The sequence below is a fragment of the Sceloporus occidentalis genome, unplaced genomic scaffold (genome assembly GCF_023333645.1).
Source record: "Sceloporus occidentalis isolate IW3139 unplaced genomic scaffold, rSceOcc1.0.p SCAF_2, whole genome shotgun sequence".
Taxonomy (NCBI): Eukaryota; Metazoa; Chordata; class Lepidosauria; order Squamata; family Phrynosomatidae; genus Sceloporus; species Sceloporus occidentalis.
This window is the reverse complement of record NW_028316982.1, coordinates 215,827,875-215,850,472: the sequence shown is the minus strand read 5'-3', so window position 1 is coordinate 215,850,472 and position 22,598 is coordinate 215,827,875. Positions and strand designations below refer to the sequence as shown.

General features: G+C 38.4%; 1 protein-coding gene across 4 annotated transcripts in view; it reads left to right on the top strand.

The window, feature by feature from the left end:
- LOC149319683 (roundabout homolog 1) overlaps window positions 1–22,598 on the top strand; it is a 764,680-nt gene that overhangs the window by 84,663 nt on the left and 657,419 nt on the right. For all 4 annotated transcript variants that reach the window (XM_089512200.1, XM_089512201.1, XM_089512203.1 and 1 more), the window contains exon 2: window positions 15,879–16,019. In XM_089512200.1, coding sequence (XP_089368326.1) covers window positions 15,932–16,019 — 88 coding nt within the window. In that variant the 5' untranslated portion in view covers window positions 15,879–15,931. The remainder of the gene's footprint in view (window positions 1–15,878; window positions 16,020–22,598) is intronic.

Sequence of the window (22,598 nt, the reverse complement as noted above, 5' to 3'; positions counted from 1 at the left end):
CTGCACAGCTTCGCTCTGGAGGAAAAAGAACCCTCAAAAAGTGGATTCTTTTTCCGCTGTGCCATTTATGTCCAAGTGCAGCAATGGCACACTCATGATGTAACTGGTGCAGCGTGACGTGTGGATGCTATGCATCTGTTACATCATAATGGCAGCGCCCATACACGAGGTGCCACCATTATGCCGCTGTCCATACATGCTAGGGTTAGAGACCGTCTGGTTGCTGCACAGACCGGTAAACCTAGCATGGCACAAGCACAGTGCTTTAGCGCCATGTGTACCCCACCTATGTATGTTTTAGTTCCAGTAAACCTTGTGTAAACAATCTAAAGAGTTAATCTAAAGAGGAGTCTCCTTCCTCTTGCAAATAAAAATAGAGCTGAAACCAGTTATGCCTGTTAAATATGGTGGAAGAGATAAATGCAAGGAAATATCTTAAATATATATTATACGTTGTTACCACAGCAAGAATAGTAATAGCAAAATATTGGAAAGAAAATAAATCTCCAGAAATTGATGAATGGCTAATTAAAACCCTGGAAGTTATAGAAATGGACAATTTGACAAAATTAATGAGAGAGGAAGAAATAACAGAAGAAGATTTAGGATGGGAACCCTTTATCAAATATAGTAATAAATGATGGAAAGAGGATGGTTAAATAGAGATAGTTATTATAGTTACTGAAATATTAAGATTGTAAGGAAATAAGGACTATTACCAGTTGTTAAAATAATGGATGGGTTTAACGCAAAGAAAAAGAAAAGAAAAGAAAGTAAAAAGATATGTGATATATATCATTGGAATGTGGTTTAATAGAAGGAAAGATAGATATAGAAAATATTTAAGATTATTACACAAGCTTTGAAAGAATAAAGTAGCATAAAGGATAGTGAGATAAGAGAAATTAAAAAAGAAGTAGAAAGAGAGGAAGAAACAAGAAGAGCTGGTTTAATGATTAGGTATTAGAAAATATGATAATGGATAAATGGAATAGGAAGGGGGGATGGGAGAAAGAAATTGCTGAATGTACGTTTTATATATTATACAATCTATTCTACAATTTTATTTTATTTTTCAATAAAAATAAAAAAAAATAAAAAATAAAGAGGAGTCTCCTTCCTGAGTGCAATGTGTGCCCCAAAGCCTTAGTTATCAGGGTATTCCTGTATACATATCTTACAGCATGGAAATCCCACTGTTGAGTGAGGCTTCATTCCATTAAAAGTTACTGGATGCAGCCCAAGATGATTATGCACATATTTATCTTTTGCATTATTCACTATGGCAGCTGTTGGACTTTCAACTGTATTGTGATGACTCGAAAAAATAGATTAAAGGTATGCAATATTATTAGATTCTCTATCCATATTTTGGTAATTGAATTTGAGTAGCCCACAACATATAAAATAGATCTTAGAGGTCAGAAGCTTGATTCTCAAGCTGATCTATTGACAAGTATTGACAGTGAAATATTTGGAGTGTGCGCTAATAAAACACACATGCTACAATGGCTGAGTTTTCTATACAAGTGCAAATATAGGTCTCCTTTACCAATATACATGGTAAACTTTCACTTCATACTGTAAATAAGTAGGAGATCTAGCACAATATTTATTCATTTGTTCATGGCATGTGCAGTAGACATGTGGGGAGGGGGGGGGACTTTCACTTCACCTGTTTCACTACACCAGTTTTAAAGTATTAATGCTTGCTGTATGTTTATTCCTGAATAATAGCTGCTGATGTGTAAAAGAATAGAATTTTACCATGCATCATAACTATTTGTGTTCTCATCTTCAAAGAAAACTTCAACCTGTGAAGGCTTTCCCAAATCACTTGAGGAGTGGAGTGCATGAAATGATATTGATTAGATGTGGAAAAGTTCACTGTCCTACTCCTATTTTGTATTCTCCAGAGATATTTTCCTCTGTGCATCTTGTCAGCTAAGTGAAATAGCTCACTGTCCATCAATGGCTCTGGGACACATTTTAATTCCTGGTAGCCTCCTGTCAGTCCCAGCTGTGTGGCTCTGAAATCATTTGGCTGGTAATTAGGTATTTATCAGATTGTTTCTGAAAAGGGATAAGGCAGTTATCTGACACAATTATCTTTGAAAATTGAATCCTCCTTTTCTGGTCTTACTAAAGACATTGCAAAGAAAACCCTGATCATTTAAAGCTAAATACCTTTTAGATATTTTAAAAGTGGAGACAGAATATAGCAATTTAAAAAAAGAAAAGAAAAGATATTTAATCTACCATTAATTATTTATCTGAGATAATATGTGGTGTATATATGGGTCTAGGAGCTGGGAGTTCACTTTCTTATCCCTGAAGATTTTTTTTAAAAAATATCTGTAATCATGCATACTTTCTTCAGAAAGAGATATGTATGTATATATGTATGTATGTATTTAGTTATTACACTCAACCTGAGGTTGTGTGCCTATACTGGGGCAGGTGGCAACATGGTGGCAGAATGAAATGGAATCACAGGCTAAGCAGTCATGAAGGCTACAAGTCAGATTTCTAACCATCCTCACTGGGAAAATGGTATAGGCTCAAAGCAACCTCTTTGTCCACTATCTGGTTTGAGGGAATGGTGTGGGGATGTCTTCAGAGCTAAAGGCCCATTAGGAAAGCTAGCTTGGAAAATCCTCTGTGCAATAGGACACCCGAGACACAGTTTTCCAAGTCCTTCTTGGAGCTATATCTAGCTGTGAGGACCCATACAGAAGCCAGGTGTTGGAGAACTAGGCTACCAGGGACATAGCCAGGATTTTGGGAACAGGGGGGGGGGGCAGACTAAGTGCCACCATTTTGAGCCCCGCCCAGACACAGAAAGAGGGTTGAACATTTACCTCAGGATGATACCACTTTAACTTCCATTATGGCTCCGTGCTATGGAATCTTGGGATTTGTAGTTTTGAGGAGCAGTTTAGCCATCTCTGTCAGCTGCCGCAACAAACTACAAATTCCATCATTCCACAACAATGAGCCAAGGGCAGTTAAAGTAGAGTCAAACTGGATTATTTTTTCAGTGCAGATGCAAACTGAGTCCTTCCTCTGAAGGTGTTTATATCAGATAAATTCAGGTCAATAAAGCAAAGTGCACCTGCTCAAGCAATGAGTGGAAGCCACTCTGTTTATGCTCAGATACACTCTGTTCATGCATTGAGACACTCAAAGGACTCACAAGAAGGCAAGGCCTAAGGATGAGGACAAAAAAGGAGCCACCTGAGGATGAGCATTTGGGAGATAGGAGGGTGTTTGATACCCAGGCTTTGTAATCTGTACTCATTGCACACACAAAGCACAACATACACAATGCACAAAGATGTTTTAAGGCAGCTCACAGTGTCATCCTCCTGGCCCATATAGATCTCTTTGCCTTTAATGGTGCATTTATGGATAATTTATAAGCCATCGGTGACAGATTTAAAGCTCTTTCGGTTCAGCTCAAAAGAAGCTGCAGGAAACACAGGTTTTTGCCAGTGGAAAAGAGTCTCTCTCACTCCCACCTACCCACTCTCCGTCTCCAAATGCTAAACCAGAGCTTGGAACAATTATGGGGTTTGGGGGACTACAACTACCAGATCTAGCTGGAGGATTCTGGGAACTCCCCAGCTCTGCACTGAACTGCATTCCAACTTCTGAGCTGAGCTAAGAACCCAGGCTTCATCCACACAACATTTCATTCCCACTTCCAAGAGGGATTTTTAATTCCAAGACACACACACACACAATTTTTAATTCCAAGACACTCTCTCTCTCTCTCTCTCTTTGTGTGTGTGTGTGTGTGTATTAACTTTTAATTCCAAGACACATTACAATAATACGTTCCTTTCTTTTTATAAAAAAACAAACCCCTTTAAGAGAATACTATTTTGGGAGAAAGGCAGGATATAAAATCAATCAATAAAAAATTATAGTGCAGTAATCCATCAATACATGGCTTTCATTATAAGACTTTATAACTTTAAAACTGTATAACTTTAAAAATACTTAAAATCACAGTAGGATCAGAGTGTTATGTAATGGGGGTGTCCATCTATGCTATGGAAAATTGCTGCCTTGAGTGCGTATATTGGGAGAAAGGCGGGATATAATAAAATAATAATAATAATAATAATAATAATAATAATAACAACAACAACAATATCTAGGGATTGTAGTTTTGTGAGACATTTAGCCTTCTTTGTCAGAGAGCTCTGGTGCCACAACATACTACAAATCCCAGGATTTTCCATAGCATTAAAATGGTGTCGAACTGCAGTCTGTGGTACTGTTGGATGACGGGACCTACAGTATAGCATTGCCTGGAGCAGGGCCATAGGACCCAACAGCCCCGATTCATCATCTGACAGAATTTGGGGAAAACTCCTTTAAAAAGGCGAAAATAAAGAAAATAAAAACTCCTTGCAAAGTAAAACCCAGAGGTCTGCCAATGGACTTTGCTTCCAAGGCAGGAGGGCAGAGAGGCCCAGACCTTTGCAACCAACCTTTCATTGGTGACCCACTTAGACTCATTCCTTATGTTAATTAATTCATCATAGAATCATAGAGTTGGAAGAGACCACAAGGGCCATCCAGTCCAACCCCATTCTGCCATTCAGGAACTCTCAATCAAAGAATCCCCATTGACATGCTGGAAAGGGGCCAGCTAACTGTATTTTATTTTATTTTTATTTTAAAAAGAGAAAAAACAAAGCTGGAAGGAAGCGTTTTGCTTTTTTTAATCACAAACCCTCCTTTTTTTTTGTTGTTGTTGCAAAAATCCAGAAATGACTGTTTTTGAAAACACGAGTTCATTATCAGAAGAAATGTACATAGTAGTGTCCAAGTCTCCTTTATCTGGACTTCTGAAATCTGAATTATTCCAAAATCCAAAATTGACCATGAGAGCATCTGGTCTGACACCAACTAAAGGAAACTTGGGAATTAGATAAATTACTGAATTATTGGTGTGGACTCAGGATTTTGCTGACAGCTCATTTTAAAAATATTGTGTATTAAATTACCTTCAGCCTATGTCTATGAGATGCATATGAAACATAAATGGATTTAATGGTTGGACTTGGGTCCCATCTCCAAAATACCCCATTATTTACAAAACTCTGAAAAATTCCAAAATACATCTAGTCCTCAGCATTTTGGATAAGGGAGACTCAACCTGTAGTTGATAAGAGATGATGATGATGATGATGATGATGATGATGATGATGATGATGATGATGATTTTACTATATTGTATATGGATATAACTGCTGAAAGGAAAGTCAGAAGTCACCTTTTCTTTCATTTATATTTCCTTTTAGAGCCTTCCTTCCTTTTCCTTCCTTCCTTCCTTCCTTCCTTTTTCTTCCTTTCTTTAGTTCTCCCTCCCTCCCTCCCTCTCTCCCTTCCTATCATTCTTCCTTACCATTTTCCTTCCTTCCTGTCTTCCTTCCCTTCTTCTTCTTCTTCCTCCTCCTCCCCCTACTCCTCTCCTTCTGCAGGAAGGGAGACTTTTTTCTGGCAAAGAAGGAGGAGGAGGAGGAGGAGGAGGAGGAGGGTGAGGAAAACAGAGGGAAAGAAGTCACAGGGAGGGAGCCGCCTCCCCCTCCTCCCTCCCTCCTCCCTCTTTCTGAGCCTCCCTGCTCCCTCCCTGCAACTTCTGAATAGAATTTTACCATGCATCATAACTATTTCCCTCCATCCGAGTCTTCCGCACTTTTGATGGATGGGAGGAGGAGAAGGAGGAAGGAGCTTGACGTGCCCACACCCCAAGGGGGGCACCCGACCCCCCAACCACCCCCCCCCCCCCCCGGCTATGTCCCTGAGGCTACTTAGGGCCTGAACAGACAGGCCAAAATAATGCTGCTTCGGGTCACTTTGGAGGTATGCTGTTTAAATGGAACATGCATCTTAAGAGGCCAGAAGCTGTGCCAAAGCTTAGGACTGGAGCGTGGCTTTGGCATGGCTTTTGGCCTCTTAGGACGCATGCATCATTTAAATAGCATACCTCGAAAGTGACCCAAAGCAGCTCTATTTTGATCTGTCTGTTCGGGCCCTTAGCTTTAGCATCCTGCTTCTCTCAATGGTAGAGGTGATGATTTTTCCTTCCTTCCTTTGCAGCCACTGCACAAGGCAGACAAACATAATGGACTGTTTTCCTAGCCTTAAGGATGATTGTCTTAACCAAATAATCACATATAATTATCCAGCACATAAAATACTAAATAACAGTTTAAAAATAACAATGAAAGTGTATAAAATTGTTATAGTATACAATTAAAACTCACAGCAAGGACAAAAGTGTGCATATATTTTAAAGAAGTTCTGGGGGAAAAGTTGCCTGGCACTCAAAAGACCGGGTGCAGGTTTTTTATTTATCGGAGAACATTCAAGAATTAGGGAGTTGCACTGAAAAGGTCTGCCCTCTTGTAGCCACCTGACTAGCCTCATTTGGTGGAATAACTTGGAAAAAGAGCTCATCTGAATCCCATCTCAGCAGAAAGACAGGATATAAATTGAATAAATAAAATAAAAATAAATAGATTACATCAAGCTCAGGATAGGTAGTTTATTAGGAAGGTATTCTCTGCTCTTCAGAAAGAGAAGTGCAAGCTGCACTCAGAGAACTTGGGAAAAATGAATCACCAGGAACAGATGGCATACCAATAGAGCTGCTTCAATCTACAAAGATAGAATTTATTTCATTTCTAAAACCTGCCCATAAATATGGAAAACAAAACAATGGTCTAAAGATTGGAATTGCTCAATATACATTCCAGTTCCTAAGAAAGACACCAGGGAGATTGCAATAACCACAGGACCATTGGCTTAATTCTCCGTGCATACAAAGTGTGCCACAACATTTGATTGTCCTGATGTACAACTGTACTCAGGACAGAATACAAGAGAAATGGAATGGTTTCCAGTTGACAAGGAAGATTAGGGAAGGTTGCATTTTATTACCCTATCTGTTTATTATGTATGCTGAGCATATCATATGTAAAACAAGATTAGACTTGGAGGAAGGCGGTATGAAAACTGGAGGAAGGAACATCCACAATTTAAGATATACAAATGACACCATACTACTAGAAGAAAATAGTAAAGACTTGTATTGTTCATTAAGTCACCATAAATTAAAATCTACTTGATTTGAGACCCCACCATGAAATAAAGGGACCAGACACATAAAAATGGGCCATTTATTAGACCTGAAACATATTTAACAAGAACTCTTAACTTTAACTCTTGAGAGACATCAATTGACTGTGTAATCCTGATGTGGGTTCAGCTGAAGCCAGGTGACATTCCAAGACCACCTCTTCAGCCTTCCCATTGGGCAAAAACACCAGACTCTGAGGGCAATCCGATGACTTGGATTGTATCCTCAGCCAGTAATAGAGAGGTAGACATGCGGCACAAACTCCCAAACTCCCTCGACTTTGTAAGAGAGGGTAAAACCCCCATATCTTCCTGAAAAACTGTTTCTTGAGCAATCCCCAGGTCCCTTGACCTGTAAAGGCTGCCCAGAGCCAGACCTTTCCCCACAAGGGGGTGCCTAGGTGTACACCGAATCTTCCCCAACCCCCTACATCCCTTTCACATGTAGAAAGGTGTATTTCCGCATAAAATATCTCAACTGTTTTTCTTTGTTGAACTAGACATAGGATTGAGCTGAAGGGGCAATAGATAAAGACCTTAAGGATGATAGATAAATAATCTCTACCAAGAAGAAAGTGCAAAGGCAGGTTTAATGTTGGAAGTAAAGAAAACAAAAATAATTACCACGGAGGAACTATACAAAATCAACTAGACAATGAGGAAAACAGAATAGCAAAAGAGTTCCTGTACCTTAGATCAAACACTGACCAGAATGGGGACTGCAGTCAAGTGATCAGAAGAAGACTAGGTAAAAGCAATCATGAAAAAACTAGGAAAAACCTAAAGTGTAAAGATTACAACTTAGTATGAAAGTTAGAATCATTCAAGCCATTGTATTCCCCATTACCATGTATGATGCAAGAGCTGGACAATGAAGAAAGCAGATAAGACAAAAATCAATTCATTTGAAGTGGAGTGCTGCAGAAGAATGCTGAGGATACCGTGAACAGCTAAAAAGACAAACAAATGGGTTCTGGAACTGATTAAGTCTGATATACCACTGGAAGCCAAGTTGATAAAGTTGGGGTTGTCATACTTTGGCCAAATCATAGAATCATAGAGTTGGAAGAGACCACAAGGGCCATCCAGTCCAACCCCCTGCCATGCAGGAAATCACAATCAAAGCATCCCCGACAGATGGCCATCTAGCCTCTGCTTGAAGACCTCCAAGGAAGGAGACTCCACTACACCCTGAGGAAGTGTGTTCCACTGTCGAACAGCCCTTACTGTCAGGAAGTTCCTCCTAATGTTGAGGTGGAATCTTTTTTCCTGTAGTTTGCATCCATTGCTCCGGGTCCTAGACTCTGGAGCAGCAGAAAACAAGCTTGCTCCCTCCTCAATATGACATCCCTTTAAATATTTGAACAGGGCTATCATATCACCTCTTAACCTTCTCTTCTCCAGGCTAAACATCCCCAGCTCCCTGAGTCGTTCCTAATAGGGCAAGGTTTCCAGACCTTTCACCATTTTAGTCGCCCTCCTTTGGACACGCTCCAGTTTCTCAATGTCCTTTTTGAATTGTGGTGCCCAGAACTGGACACAATATTCCAGGTGGGGCCTGACCAGAGCAGAATATAGTGGCACTATGACTTCCCTTGATCTAGACACTATACTTCTATTGATGCAGCCTAAAATCGCATTGGCCTTGTTAGCTACCGCATCGCACTGTTGACTCATGTTCAACTTATGGTCTACTTGGACTCCTAGATCCCTTTCACATGTAGTTTCATTCAGCCAGGTGTCCTCCATCCTATATCTGTGCTTTTCATTTTTCCGCCCTAAATGCAGTACCTTACATTTCTCCATGTTGAATTTCATTTTGTTAGCTATGGCCCAGTTTTCTAGTCTGTTCAGGTCATTTTGAATCTTGATCCTGTCCTCTGGAGTATTAGCTACTCCCCCTAATTTGGTGTCATTTGCAAATGTGATAAGTATGCCCCCAATATTGTCCTCCAAGTCATTGATAAAGATGTTGAATAACACTGGCCCCAGGACAGAGCCCTGTGGGACCCCACTGGTCACTTCTCTCCAGGATGAAAAAGAGCCATTGTTGAGCACTCTTTGGCTTCAGCCAGTCAACCAATTACAAATCCATGTAACAGTTGCCTTGTCTAGCCCACATTTTACAAGCTTGTTTGCAAGAATATCATGGGGAACTTTGTCAAAGGCCTTACTGAAATCAAGATATACTATATTCACAGCATTCCCTTCATCTAACAAGTTGGTAATTTTATCAAAAAAAGAGATCAGGTTTGTCTGGCATGACTTCTTTCTCTGAAACCTGTGTTGACTTTTTGTGATTATGTCATTGCTTTCTAGATGTTCACAGAGTCTCTGTTTAATTATCTGCTCTAGAATCTTTCCTGGTATCGATGTCAGACTAACTGGACGATAATTGTTGGGATCCTCTCTTTTCCCTTTTTTGAAGATGGGGACAATCATGGGATGGCATGACTCTTTGGAAAAGACAGTAATACTAGGAAAGGTGGTGGGATGCAGGAAGAGAGGAATAACACATGCTAGATGGTTGGACTCTGTTCAGGAGGTTTTAGGTTTGAATTCCTAAGCAGGACCCAAGCAGAGCAGTGGAGGACAGGGAGTCTTCTAGGTGTCTCATCTACAGGGTTACCATGAGTTGAGATTGACTTGAAGGTGGTTAACAAAAACAATTCACTTTTTACTTTGTAAGCAGCCTTGAGTCCCAGCAGGGAGACTAGCCATACTGCTTGAGTGAGTCAGGGAGTCATCCCCAAAAGTAACTGTTTCAAGTTATGATCCTAATCTACATATATATCAGAAACAGCAATATGGCATGATGCTCTTATACATGGTTTTAACTCTTCTGTTCATATTAAATGTGACAGCTATGTCAACATTCACTCAAGTTTATTTGTATATTTCTTAGCTTTATATAAATATGTTAAGAAAATTGAGATTATCATATGTGGCCTTTAAACCACAATTTTATTCATAAAATAGCCTTTGGTAATACTTACCCTACAATGTTTCCTCTGAATCTTAGCTACTGTGTATGCCAAGTGTGGTTAAGATGTGCATTTTCACTGATGGGGGAAACCTAAAATCCTAATCATGCTGCAGTCCAATTAGTCCTCAGGTTCAAAATGACATTGCTATAGCAGTTGCACTGTTGGTTGTCATCTGGTGTCACAGTATCCTTCTCTCCCCCTGCTCCCAAGGTAGAATCATTATTCCCAAGCAGCATAATTTCATTTTCCCCCTATTTTTTCCTTAACTTAAAATGCATTAGCATAACTCCAGAATTGTATTTAAAAGTAAAATAAAAATTGAAAGGCCTACTGTGTGAGGGATAGGGCAGGGAAGCAGTGTGAAGGAGGAATGTCGGAGAGAATGCAGTGGCAGAAACAAACCCTGTCACACTATGCACTGTCTGGTCCCGTGTGGTAAGCTATTGTGTGCAATATCTATGAATAGTAGGGTCTGATGGAACTTAAACCTCCATGATTTTCAGTCACTTCATTTTCAGATGAAAATTGGTAGTACTCATGATAGCTGCTAATTTATCCTTGAAGAGATATTGCTTCTTGACATATTCTTCCTTTACAGTACTGCAGAGAGAGCTATAGATCACTAAAATGAACAGCTGTACTAAACTACTTTTACCACAATCCCGTAAGCTTATCTAAGATAAAGTAGATTTATTCTAAAAGGCAGAAAGAAGAAAGTGTCCTCATAATTTATTTGTTCAGTGTTATGAAGTAGTGTTTGCACAATGTGCTGTATAGTACAGAGGAAATTTCAACTTTTCTCTCAGCTACATTTTACAGCTTTGCAGAAATTAATGCCAAAACTGATACTAATACTCTGGAGAGATATGGACCATATCCTTCTGGTGAGCAGATACTTTCTAAGCAACACTTAAGGTTTTGCTTTGACATGGCAAATGCTTAAATTATATTTACAAAAATTTAGATGGCATTTGTTACTTTTTAAAGCATCTTTTCAAATGTAAAAAATAGGCACATCATCATTTTAGTGTACTAATTTCTGGTTATAAATCCTGATAATAAAGATGCATCATAATATTATATTTTACTTACTATTCTTCCTATTTCTCTATTGAAATCTCTTTTATCCTTTCTCTGTTCTTCTCCTTTCTTGATCTGCCATTTGCTTGGACAGCCATACTTATGCTTTCTTTGATGTCGTCACTGGACTGGCTATCTTATCTTGCTTTTTGTAGTGTTATAAATGTATTTCTTCACTTGTCTCCATCTCTTTTCTCTCCATTTCTTTTCCATTATGTCAACTGTGATTTTTTTTTTTACTAATCTTATGAAATTACCAATCTCTACTTCTAGAGTCAATTACCACTTTCTTCTTTTGTTGGCCTTAACATTGCAGTGTCATCATTGCAGATATTTGGTCATTTCCAACTTCTTTTATTCTTTTAAATGCCTCCTTAAAAATTGATACAGATGACTGCCTACTAAGGTTTAACTCCTACACATGTTGTGTAAATCCCATTGAGTTTAGGAAATTAACTGGTTAGCAGTATATATAATGTAGCATATATAATGTAAGTAGATTGAAACCCTTTACTGGTTCAAGATTGTAGCTGAAATAGTCAGATGAGCATATCAGCAAAATCAAGCCCTTTAATTTCATTTCTCAGCCCACTCCCCTGTTTACTAATTATTGCCTTCTTCCCCTCCTGATGTTCAAAAGTGTCTGGCTGCCAAATTCCTGTTTCTATCTCTGAATATTAGACTGAATTGGATGAAAGAGAGAGGACAGGGTATTTCAGCCATTGTACAATCCTCAGAAATGTTTGGTGCGTTACAGACTGCCCAAAATGGGCAGTCTCGGGCCACTGCCGGATGCTGCATCCGGGAACCGCAGCAGCCAAACCGCGTGGTTCCCAGACACAGCGAAGAAGCGCCAAAATTGTGCTTCTTCTTGCGCCCCGGATGGGATGCTGTGAGGCGCTACTCGCGCACTTGTGGCGTCACATCCGGGCCCGACGTACGGACGCTATGCATCCGATACGTGAAAATGGCAGCGCCCGTGTGTATAGGGCGCTGCCATTATTACGCACCCGTCACATGCTAGGGGTAAGGCCGGTATGGACGCTAGGTCCTCGGCCAACCCCTAGCACGTGACAGGGGCGCCGCAAAGGCCCGGTTGTAACGGGCCTGAGTCTGACAGTTTAAATGTAAAAGAAGGCTGGTAGTCAGACTGAGGAATGAAAAATAAACCATGATGCTGCTACAAAAATGATGGTGGTGGTGGTGGTGATGCCAGTCACAGACTTGTGTTTGGAGCTGGATTAGCCACATTCTATCATTATGGTTAAAATTGGAGGGTTCAGTAGGTTTTACAGGTAATACTGAGAAATCTGTTCAGCAGATTGATCTAGAACTTGGCATTGTTGGGAAGATAGATTTGAGGCTACTTCTTGCTCGTTTTCAGTTAGAAAGATTGAGATGTTTGTAAGTGAAGAAACTGACAAGGTTAAATGGATTAATAACTAGTGCTTGTTTCCTCTTTTGTTAATGGACCACATATGACATAGGAAACCATGATTAACAATATATAGATCTGTCATGTTGGAGGCAACCAGTTGTTTGTTTGGGTGGAAATATCACTCTGAAGCCTTAACCAGACACATGTCTTAACTGCAGCACCAACTGCTGTATTATAAGGGGGCAGGATGGAGATATATAAAAAAAACCTGTTCTGTGCCCTTAGTGCCTAGCTTTTTTTTTAAAGGTAGCATAGGCTATAAAGGAAGAATATGCACTGATAATCATACTTGACTGGCTTGATTCCTCTCCACTTTTCCATAGATTTTTTTCCAATTCAGTTAACAGCAAAGTTAAGGGAAGCAGGAAAGACTGACATTGATTAAACTCTTTCCATATATTTAGTGCTGTGCTAGTTCTCCCCTTGGGTTTGTGCACTTTTAATTTGCCATTGATTTCTTAATTATTACAGCTGTAGCAGAAGACCAGGGTTTTCTTTATATGCCTCATAGGTCACTCCTCAGGCTTGAATCTCTCATGCCTGCACTTCAGATTTGTGGATTAAAATGTGCCTTAAAATAAACAGGTTAAAGGTAGTGGTTATCACTATGATTGTTCTCCCTTTCCTGGCCCCTGTCATCAGATGTGTAGCCATTGGGTGAAAATCCTCCTTCTGCAAACATTATTGTATAAAGAAGAGTAGGCTAGTCAGAAAAGGTAGGAAGTCATTGTTGCTAAGTAACTGGGCTTGTGATATTGATTGTTACCTTGATTGCTTTGAACAGAAGGGAAGAAAGCAGCCAACATAAGTATTAAGAAGTCAACTTTCCATCATGGGTGCATTTTGGATTTAGTGAGGCAAATCAAAAGATTCCACTTAAGAGGACACCAAGATGAACAAGAAGATTTAAAGGGCTGGTCTTGTATAGATATATTCAGTATTAAACTGAATTAGGAATAAAATGATTGCCCAAACACTCCAGCTACATGATATTTCAGGTGTATTTGTTCTAGTCATCTTTTCCCTATCCCATGATAATTACAGCAAAGACTATTATAGTAATTAGCAATATTGCTTGTTACAGTATCAGCATAGGTCAAACCACTCTAATTTCTGAAAACAGAAAAAATAATGTGCCTTTAGATTGCACCAACTATTACATTATGCCTTACAACAGTCAATGGATGATTATTTTCTTAACAGATGTGGGACTGAGGATTTTTTTTATATTAAGCAGCTGAAAAGGAATAATTAAGCCCCTCATCTTTGTATGGTGTACCTTTATATACTGTTGGGTCCTCCATTCTAATTTTCAGGTTAAGCAACAACAATAACGCAAGGAGATGCATACTGAATAATTAAATACTCCTACTAGAAAAAAAAAATCTGAGAAGAATCACCTGTATTTTTTATATTTGGAGACAAGGATGAAACCAAAGGAATCTGGCCAGCACAATACATATCTTGATAACTTCCAGATGTACTGCAATACTGTACTGGTTACACAGAACTGCCTTGAAGACTGTTTGACAAGCTCAGCAAGCTGAAAACATCGCAGTCAGCTAACAAGGGCTAGCTAGAAAAAGTGAAAAGATCATGTCAGTGCTTAAACAACTGTGAAGGCTTCTATTTAGTCTCCAGGCACAATCAAAATTTCTGGGTTTGACCTTTAAAGTTGTAAATGCTCCAGCTTAAGGTATCTGAAGGAATGTCTTTTTCCTCATGGGCCTCCATATTAACTAAAGATACCTGAGAACGCAGGTATATAGAGTTGCTGACTTTTGATTTCAGGAGACTGGGCTAACAGCATAGAGTTTTTTTGGCCACCCTGGAGGCTAGGACTGAAATAAATGTTTATATTGGGCAGGGGAGACCTGCAAATTAATAGACGTGAGACACCAGGGGAACCCTTAAGAAATGAGTGCTCAAACTCGTTTCTTTGCTTTTGTCTAACTTGGTTCTCTCAGCACAAAAGAAACACATGACCATTGGAGTCTCTTAGTGGCAAACATGTAAGGTTTTGCATTGGAGCAAAATTAATCTGATGCAGTCCACTACATGAAAATGATGTTGCTGAATTTTCCTCAAAACTGGACCCAACCTTTGGATTTTAAGCCATCCCCCCCAACAAAAAAGTCTTGAAAACTGATTGGCCACCCAAAAGGAAAATCTACCATAATTTCCATCTCTGCCTCAGATCAGGTAAGCAACTGTGAGGAACAGGGTTCATTGCTGTTGTTAGCAATGGCTTATCTGTGGATCTTTTTGCTACAAGAATTTGAGACAATTACCATGAACTCTTCTGTAAACAGGTAAAAAAAAATCAAAATTACATACGCCTTTAGTCTGTGAGATGGTTGGTTGACATAGCAAGACCAATTCACATTGCTGTCTTACTTGAGTTGGTGGTCATAATTAGTATGTTGCTGGTTAATTTCTGAAAGTCCTATAAATTTCAGTGAGTCTATTCTAAGTAAGACTAGCATGAGATGATGTTGATATTTAATAACATCCCACCTTTTTTCAAAAACTACAACTTAAAGCAGATTATAAATTAAAATGCAATACACTTAACAGATCAGTACTAAAATGGAATTAAGGTTAGAATAACATTTTAACTGTTTTGAAACACCCAGTTGGAATGATGAATAGTAGGTTAAAACAGTAGAGTAGAAACAGTAATTGCATCTTCTTTTAATAAATAAATAAATAAATAAATAAATCTCCAATTCTCAAAAGCCTATCTGAATTAAAAAGTCTTTGCCTAGCAATGGAAGGACTGCAAAGAGGGTGCCATTCTAGTCTTCCAAGGACTGAAGTTCAAGAGCCTGGGAAGCAACCAATGTCACATATTCCTATCGGTTATGGTTGTGAAAGTGGTGGGACTCAAAGAACAGTCTTTGCTGAGAATTTTAGGGCCCTGGCAAGCTCATATGTGGAGAAACAGTTTATCTGAAAGTCTTTATTCAAAATGTATCTTTTTATATTTCATTCCTACTGGCTTATTTGTGATATTTATGGTGCCCAGAATGATTATGCTGGGATCACTTTTTGTTTGTTTGCAATGTATATATGGTGCACGCGCACATGTGTATACTCACACACACACATATCAAATATTTACAGATGCTTGAACATAAAATATTTTACACTTCTAAATTGTCTGAGCGTGTTACTAAATTACTAAATTTTGGTTTATTATGATATTATTACAGATAACATTTCTAAAAGTGCTGTTGGACTGGTGTGATGCAAGAACAGAAGCAACATGAAATGGAAACATTATTCTTTTACTGTCGTGGTAGCTGTACTCAGCCTGTCTCAGATCCATCAGTTACTGGGTCAGCTTATTCCAGGTACGGTTTAATTTATCCAAAACATTAGTATATTTTTTTGTATTTTATAATATGCATGCTGTTGGTATGAATGTCTCTCTGATGATGCTGATTCATTGAATATTCTACATTTCACATTGGTAGACTTATGTTTCTGTGTGGCTATCTGTGGAAATATAGATGTGGGCTCTGTATATTACTGGCTCTAAGAAAGTAAAGTACAAATACAATAACTATAACTTATAAACAACAAGACAAGATATTAAAATGCATTAAAAACATGTGATACTTAACCTTTTGGCCATAGTGTGTTGTTTATTCAATCATTTTGTAATCCAGATTATCAATGAATTCTAGATAATGTCCCCTGATATTATATGGTCTGAGTCCAGATAAGGCAAACATTGGAACAATAATGGTAAATAAAACTCTTTTTAATTAGGTCCTTTTTAGGTAGACTAGGCCCTATAAGTAATATATTACATGTAACAACTAGTAATATTTTTAATAATAATAATAATAATTTTCCATACTCTGAATTAGGAAAAGAATCCTTTCAGACAAGCATGGAACAGAGAAAGCAAAGATATCATTGAGACAGAGGACAAGAATACCATTCAAAAATTCAATCAAAATCATTTTAGTATAAGCAATGGTCACCCGCCTCGCCGGGCAGACCATTTTGCTGCTAGACGCGGCTGGACTACAAGCCCCAGAGTGGTCTGGGGCTTGCCCGGCTCCCTATTGGTGCGTGGGGGCGGAAGGGGCGGCCCTTCCGCTCCATGACGCTCTGGGAGACGGTTTCGTTGGTGCGGGGCTTTCGGTCCTCCAAGGCTGCCCATTGGTGGGCTGGGCCTTGGAGGCGGGGCCCCGCACAGCACGCAGGGAGGGAGGGGCCTACGCCTAAATAAGGCCGTGTTGCTGGCCCTTTCCCTCAGTCGGTTGCTTGGCTTCGAGCAGAGCGGAGCCAAGCTGTGGAAGGGAGCAAGTCTTGGTGCTTCTCCCGCCCGCCCACCGCTGTTGTTAGGTGGTTTTTAGTCACAACTTGGCGGCAGCATAGGCCAGGATCTGCATGTTGTGGTACCAGGGCTATGGAGCTCTGGTTTGGGAGTCAATAGGTACCCGGGGGCGAATAGGGCAGGCGTTTGGCCATTGCGGGGGCCAGAACGCAGGAGCGCCTCCCGGTGACTAGGGGCTTTGTGAATTGGTGAACGCAAGACAAGGTTTGCGGTCAAATTGTGTTCCTTAGCCCCTAGGTCATCCCAAGCACCGGGTGGGTGCCCAGTTTGGATAATCAGACTACATCGGGTGGTTTGATTGCACAGATCCTGACCTTATGCTTTGTGCCAACCCTACCAATTGTTTGCAAATAAAGTTGTGGCCTTACTTCCAACATGTTGTACTGTGGTTATTTGACAGCAACATCTGAGGCAACAGAATTACTTAGCCAATGGTCTTGAATATTCATCATGTGAAAGGATTCCCTACTCTTTTGTCTAATTAATCACAGATTGCCTCAACTGGAATGATCATACTGGGTATGTGGTGTATTTGTATCAAAGTCCTAAAAAGCAAAGGATAGGGTTCTAGATATAATTTTGCTAAATCTGGAAATGTTTACATTTTAGCACTTAATTTTAGATTTGCCATACAGTAGAAAGATTCCAGAAAAGCCCACCTCTGGAAATCCCTTCCCAGTCAGAAACTGAAATAACTGCTGTGATTCAGGACAGGTATTCTAACTATTCACCTATAATTTTAAGTTTCTGGTCTTGTTGAATTAATTTTGGAACTAAAATGCCAGACATTTAAAAATGTAATGCCAGAGAATTTCCAAACTCTTTCACATTTGTGTTCTACAATTTAGAAATAAGTTTTTCCCTTGAGGTCAGACCAACAGGTAGTTAGTACAATGACTGTTTTTTCAGTGCAGAATGAGATTTATCTGATTGGGCTGGATTGTATATTTCAGATCCTAGACATATTCTTTCAACAATAACATCCATTGTGTTCAATGGGAATCAGTCCCAAATAAATGAGTAAAGGTTTGCACTTTTACTGACACCTTTAATGTGTTGTATTTTGGTTTGTTTCCCCCTTTCTTTCTGAAAAACAGAAAGTTAATGTTAAGTTATGTAGATAACTAAATGCACATATGCTTTTTTGATATTTTGGCCAGTGAGTGTTCCACATTTATATTATGACAATAGTTTACAAAAAACAACAACACCTGGATGTTAAAAAGCTTTAAAAATATTATTACACATCTTGGTCTCCATATCAAAAACAGTGCAGACTGACTTTCAAGAAACAGGAAACAAAATATTTGTTCTATTTTTCCTTCAGACTACTTTATTTGGAATATCTGTTTATTTAAACTAGCTGTCATGTACAGCTTTTACATGTATCATTCTATAAAGTGCAAAGATTCCAGATTGAAAAGATGCATTCTAAAGTGTTGTAACAGTTCAAGATTCAAGCAGTACAAAATCATTTTCTATTCATACCCCTTTCACAGTCAATCATGAAGAATCTAGCCTGTAATAAATAAGGTCAGCTGTGTGAAATGGAACTAAGTGTCTGTTGAAGCAAAATTTATGATCAGTTTTTTTCTACAGGTTGCTGAATGAAACAGGTATATGATAGTACACAGAAATAATGACACAAACAATTGTCTTGTGACATCTGAAGCATATTTATTGTGATATAAATATTCATAAGCTAGATATCCCTTTGTCAAATGCATGAAGTGTAGTTGTCAATTGTCAGGTGCAAATGGAGCCACATGTTAGGAAATTAGAAAGAGGAGGGGAGGGGAAAATAAAAATAAATGTGGCAGTATGTTTAAAACTAAATGGTTTTTATTTTAGCATGATCTTTCATGGATATAAACTCACTATTAAATTCTTATTGGACCATGTTACATGGGTGTATATCCACTAAAACTCATGCTGAAATAAAAATCAATTAGTCTCAAAGGTGCTTTCAAATTTCTTTTCTTCTTCTCTTCCCTTCCTTATTATTACACTGCAAGATATTAACACTGCTTGAAAAACTACCGCAATGGGAGACAATGTAAGAGATACTATATGGCAATATGTATGGCAATATAATAGATACATATGGCAATATGACATTTATGGGTAAATCAAAACACATGCAATATAAGAATAGAGTAAAACATTTTACAACAGTAGTCATAAGTAATACATATACAGCACGCCTGCATTTTACATGGGCGCGCCATACACGGCTTTCAGCATACGCTGAAAGCCACACCGGAAGAGCCCATTGCGTACCCCGGCAGAACTAATGGGGTTTGTGCCTATGGCGCATGCACGCCGCCGTGCGCCACGGGCACGAGCCCCAGTACTTCCTATGCGGCTTCAGCATACGCTGATTTTCCCTTACACGGAGGGATGCAATAATTATAGTGATGCATAAACTTTATGATATGTCTACTATTCTGTAGTATTGCATAAGTGGATACTGAGATGAAGTTGACATTGATATCTGTTGCAGGGCTGGCTCCTGGTTTTGGGGTTTTTTTAATGTTTCAAGAGAAATGAGTGATTGGGGAGCTGATGTTATATGGAAGCTAATGTAGCTCAATGGTTAGTTTGAGGCCCCCAGGCCAGATGGAGTCTGCCAAAACCAATTTTGGAACTAGCTCTACTGTCTGATCTAAGGGGAAACAGCCAAGTGTACTTTTCAGATTTGTACAAGAAACTTGAAAACAGAAAAGCTAATTGACACACTGTACAGTTTCTGCATGAAAAAAATGACCATGAAGTTGGACATATGTTTATTGTTTAAGGACTGTTTGAGAAAAGGTACCATATTGTCAATATTATAATATTAGTTGCAATGTTTGCCCTAAAAACCATTTCAAGAGAATTTGGCTATATAAACTTTGAAGCAACTTAAAACCGTTTGGTTTCTCTAGGATAGCAGAGACAGAGATAATGAATATACAGCTATGAAACATATGTGTAACCAGAACTCACCACCTTTATAAAACATATACCATTAATATAAATTAATATATAGGTAAACTTTTATTTGCTTCATAAAGCTATGTTACCAAAAAGTATAAATAGAAATGAAAAAATGTTTATTTTATAATCAACTATAAGAATAAAAATTAATTTTTAAAAGAGTATTATATAAGCATTAGAACAATTTCTAACAGGAACATCTATAGTGCTCTTCGTGTTGCTAGAATTCTGCTCAGAGGCTATTTTCTTTCAATCTCTCCCTCCCCTTAAATTAGCTTTAGCTTAAAATCACAGGTGGCATCTTGATGTTGTCCCCTGTTATATAATTAGCATAAGAAACATCAGGCTTCAACCAAGAAATTATTTTTCTTGGCCAGCCATCACAGTCTGTTTCCATCCAGCTGGTGGAAAAGAAGGAAGTCTAATATAATTATTATTGTAGAAAGCCGAATAAAATAAGGATCTTTCATAATCATATCTCATTTGTTTTGCTTTCTATAGATGTAATAAACCTAAAAGTATTTGTTTCTTATATATTCTGAACTAATGGGAAATAAAGGAAGTGTTTCTAGTTGTGTTTTGCATTTTCTGAATATTTATAAAGCAATGATTACCAATGCCTATTTAAAGAGAATGTTTGTTAAAAGGAAACATAATAAATAATTACAATTGAAACTTTAAAAACTATTTAAAATAATCAGTATTTACTAAATTTCATGATACCTTTGAATGAAAAGGCTCTGTGGAGCAATTGTTATACATATGTTAATTGTAGTATTTAATTGCATAGATGTCATTTAAGCGTTGGAGAGCCAGCATGGTGTAGTGTAGGACTGTGACTCTGGAAACCAGGGTTTGAATCCCCACTAAGCCATGAAACCTTCTAGGCGACCTTGGGTAAGTCATACTATCTCAGCCTGAGAGGATGACCATAGAAAGCTCCTTCTGAAGAAACCCGCCCAAAAAACCCTGTGATAGGTTTGCCTTAGGGTCACTTCAGTCAGAAATGACTTGAAGTCACACAGCAACAAAAGCTGTGATATTTTAATTGTATAGATGCTGGGATCCAAAGTGGAAGTTGAGCATACCTGATACTGTTTTAAATCTTACACCCTTTCAATTCTGGATCTTCATATGAGCATACTGAATAGGGAAGATTCTGTTTGAGAACCACAAGCCAAAAGTGGTTTTGGATGGGCAGAACAAGTTGTACAGCTCTTTGGATCCAGGCCACAAATATAATTTAAATGAGTGGTAGTTTGATCAGTTCAAAAGGTGTTATGTTAGTGCCTATATATAACTAAATACCATATGCCTCAGACAGTTCTCCAAAAACAAGTAACAGAAAACATTCATCTAAAGAGATGCTGTAAAGTGTTTATGTTAGATGTCTCCAGGTTCTGCAGATGCATGCAATTCAGATAATGTATTAAAGTGCTAATGTATTTATTTCGTGAAATCCTTTAGATTTCATAACAGATACTACTTTGCATGTTGAATCTGTTGGGGAGTACTCATTCTCTGTCAGTGGCTTTTACTTGTAATACACAACATAAGTGGCACAAGGACCTGTGTTAACTATGTATTCAGTTAAGAAGAAGCTGCCATACCAGTTTTGGAAGATGAAAAGCCTCATCAGCTCCACACTATAGTTATAGGGCATAAAATGGAATATACAATAGGGCTAGGACTCATGTTTGTCCTCAAAGGGCTACAGGAAACCCTGTATAGGTTACCCGACTCTCCATGGTGCACTTTTGCCTGGCAGTTTGCCTTAGTATCTTTCCCTTCATATTTCAAGAGATCTAGTGTTGAAGGTGTAATTACATGAATAACAGTAATTATGTAAAGTCCAAATGATAAAGTAATGGCCATTTTATTAGAACGTTTTGATGAAGCTGGTCCTGGATGCCACAGTTAAAATATAAATGCAAAGGTTAGGTGAGCTCCAATGTTATGATTGTGTATCTCATTTACTGGAAAAATGTGAGCTCTAGATTTATTTAATGGTATCTACTGCTTCAGGAGCCATTATTAGTTCATCATAGTCAGTTTCCCATATCTAATATGCAGTTTCACATATCTGGTATGCATAACAGAAATGAGAGACAAAGGGAAAAACAAATAGCTTTATAATATTCTGGAACACTTCTGGCAATTACGACAGAAAATGTCTATCCTATTTTATCATAGGCCTCAGTGCAAAGAAGCTGTATTTAATACCTCTAATATACGAATTTTATTTTTACTATTGCTTTCCTTAATTGTTCCTCTAATTCTTTGAGAAAAGAAATATTGCCACAGTCAAAAATGGTGCAGCTTTATGCTCTTAAAATAACAGGTGTTTTCCTGGTTTTTTTTTTTTTTTTTAGAATTTGAATTTTAGAGGTCTCATTTCACAGCGCAAGTTCTAAAAGCATGTACATTTGCAGTCATTAAGAAGATAGTGTTCTTAATGATGGAAAGCTTTACAAATAGGAGGCTTGTTGAGTACTTAACAAGTAATAATATTAAATAATGGTTTGCTCAGAGTAAGTCTGTCCCAATTTTTCCCCAGTTCTTCCCTCTTATTGTATCTTCCCATAACACAGTTCACATTGTT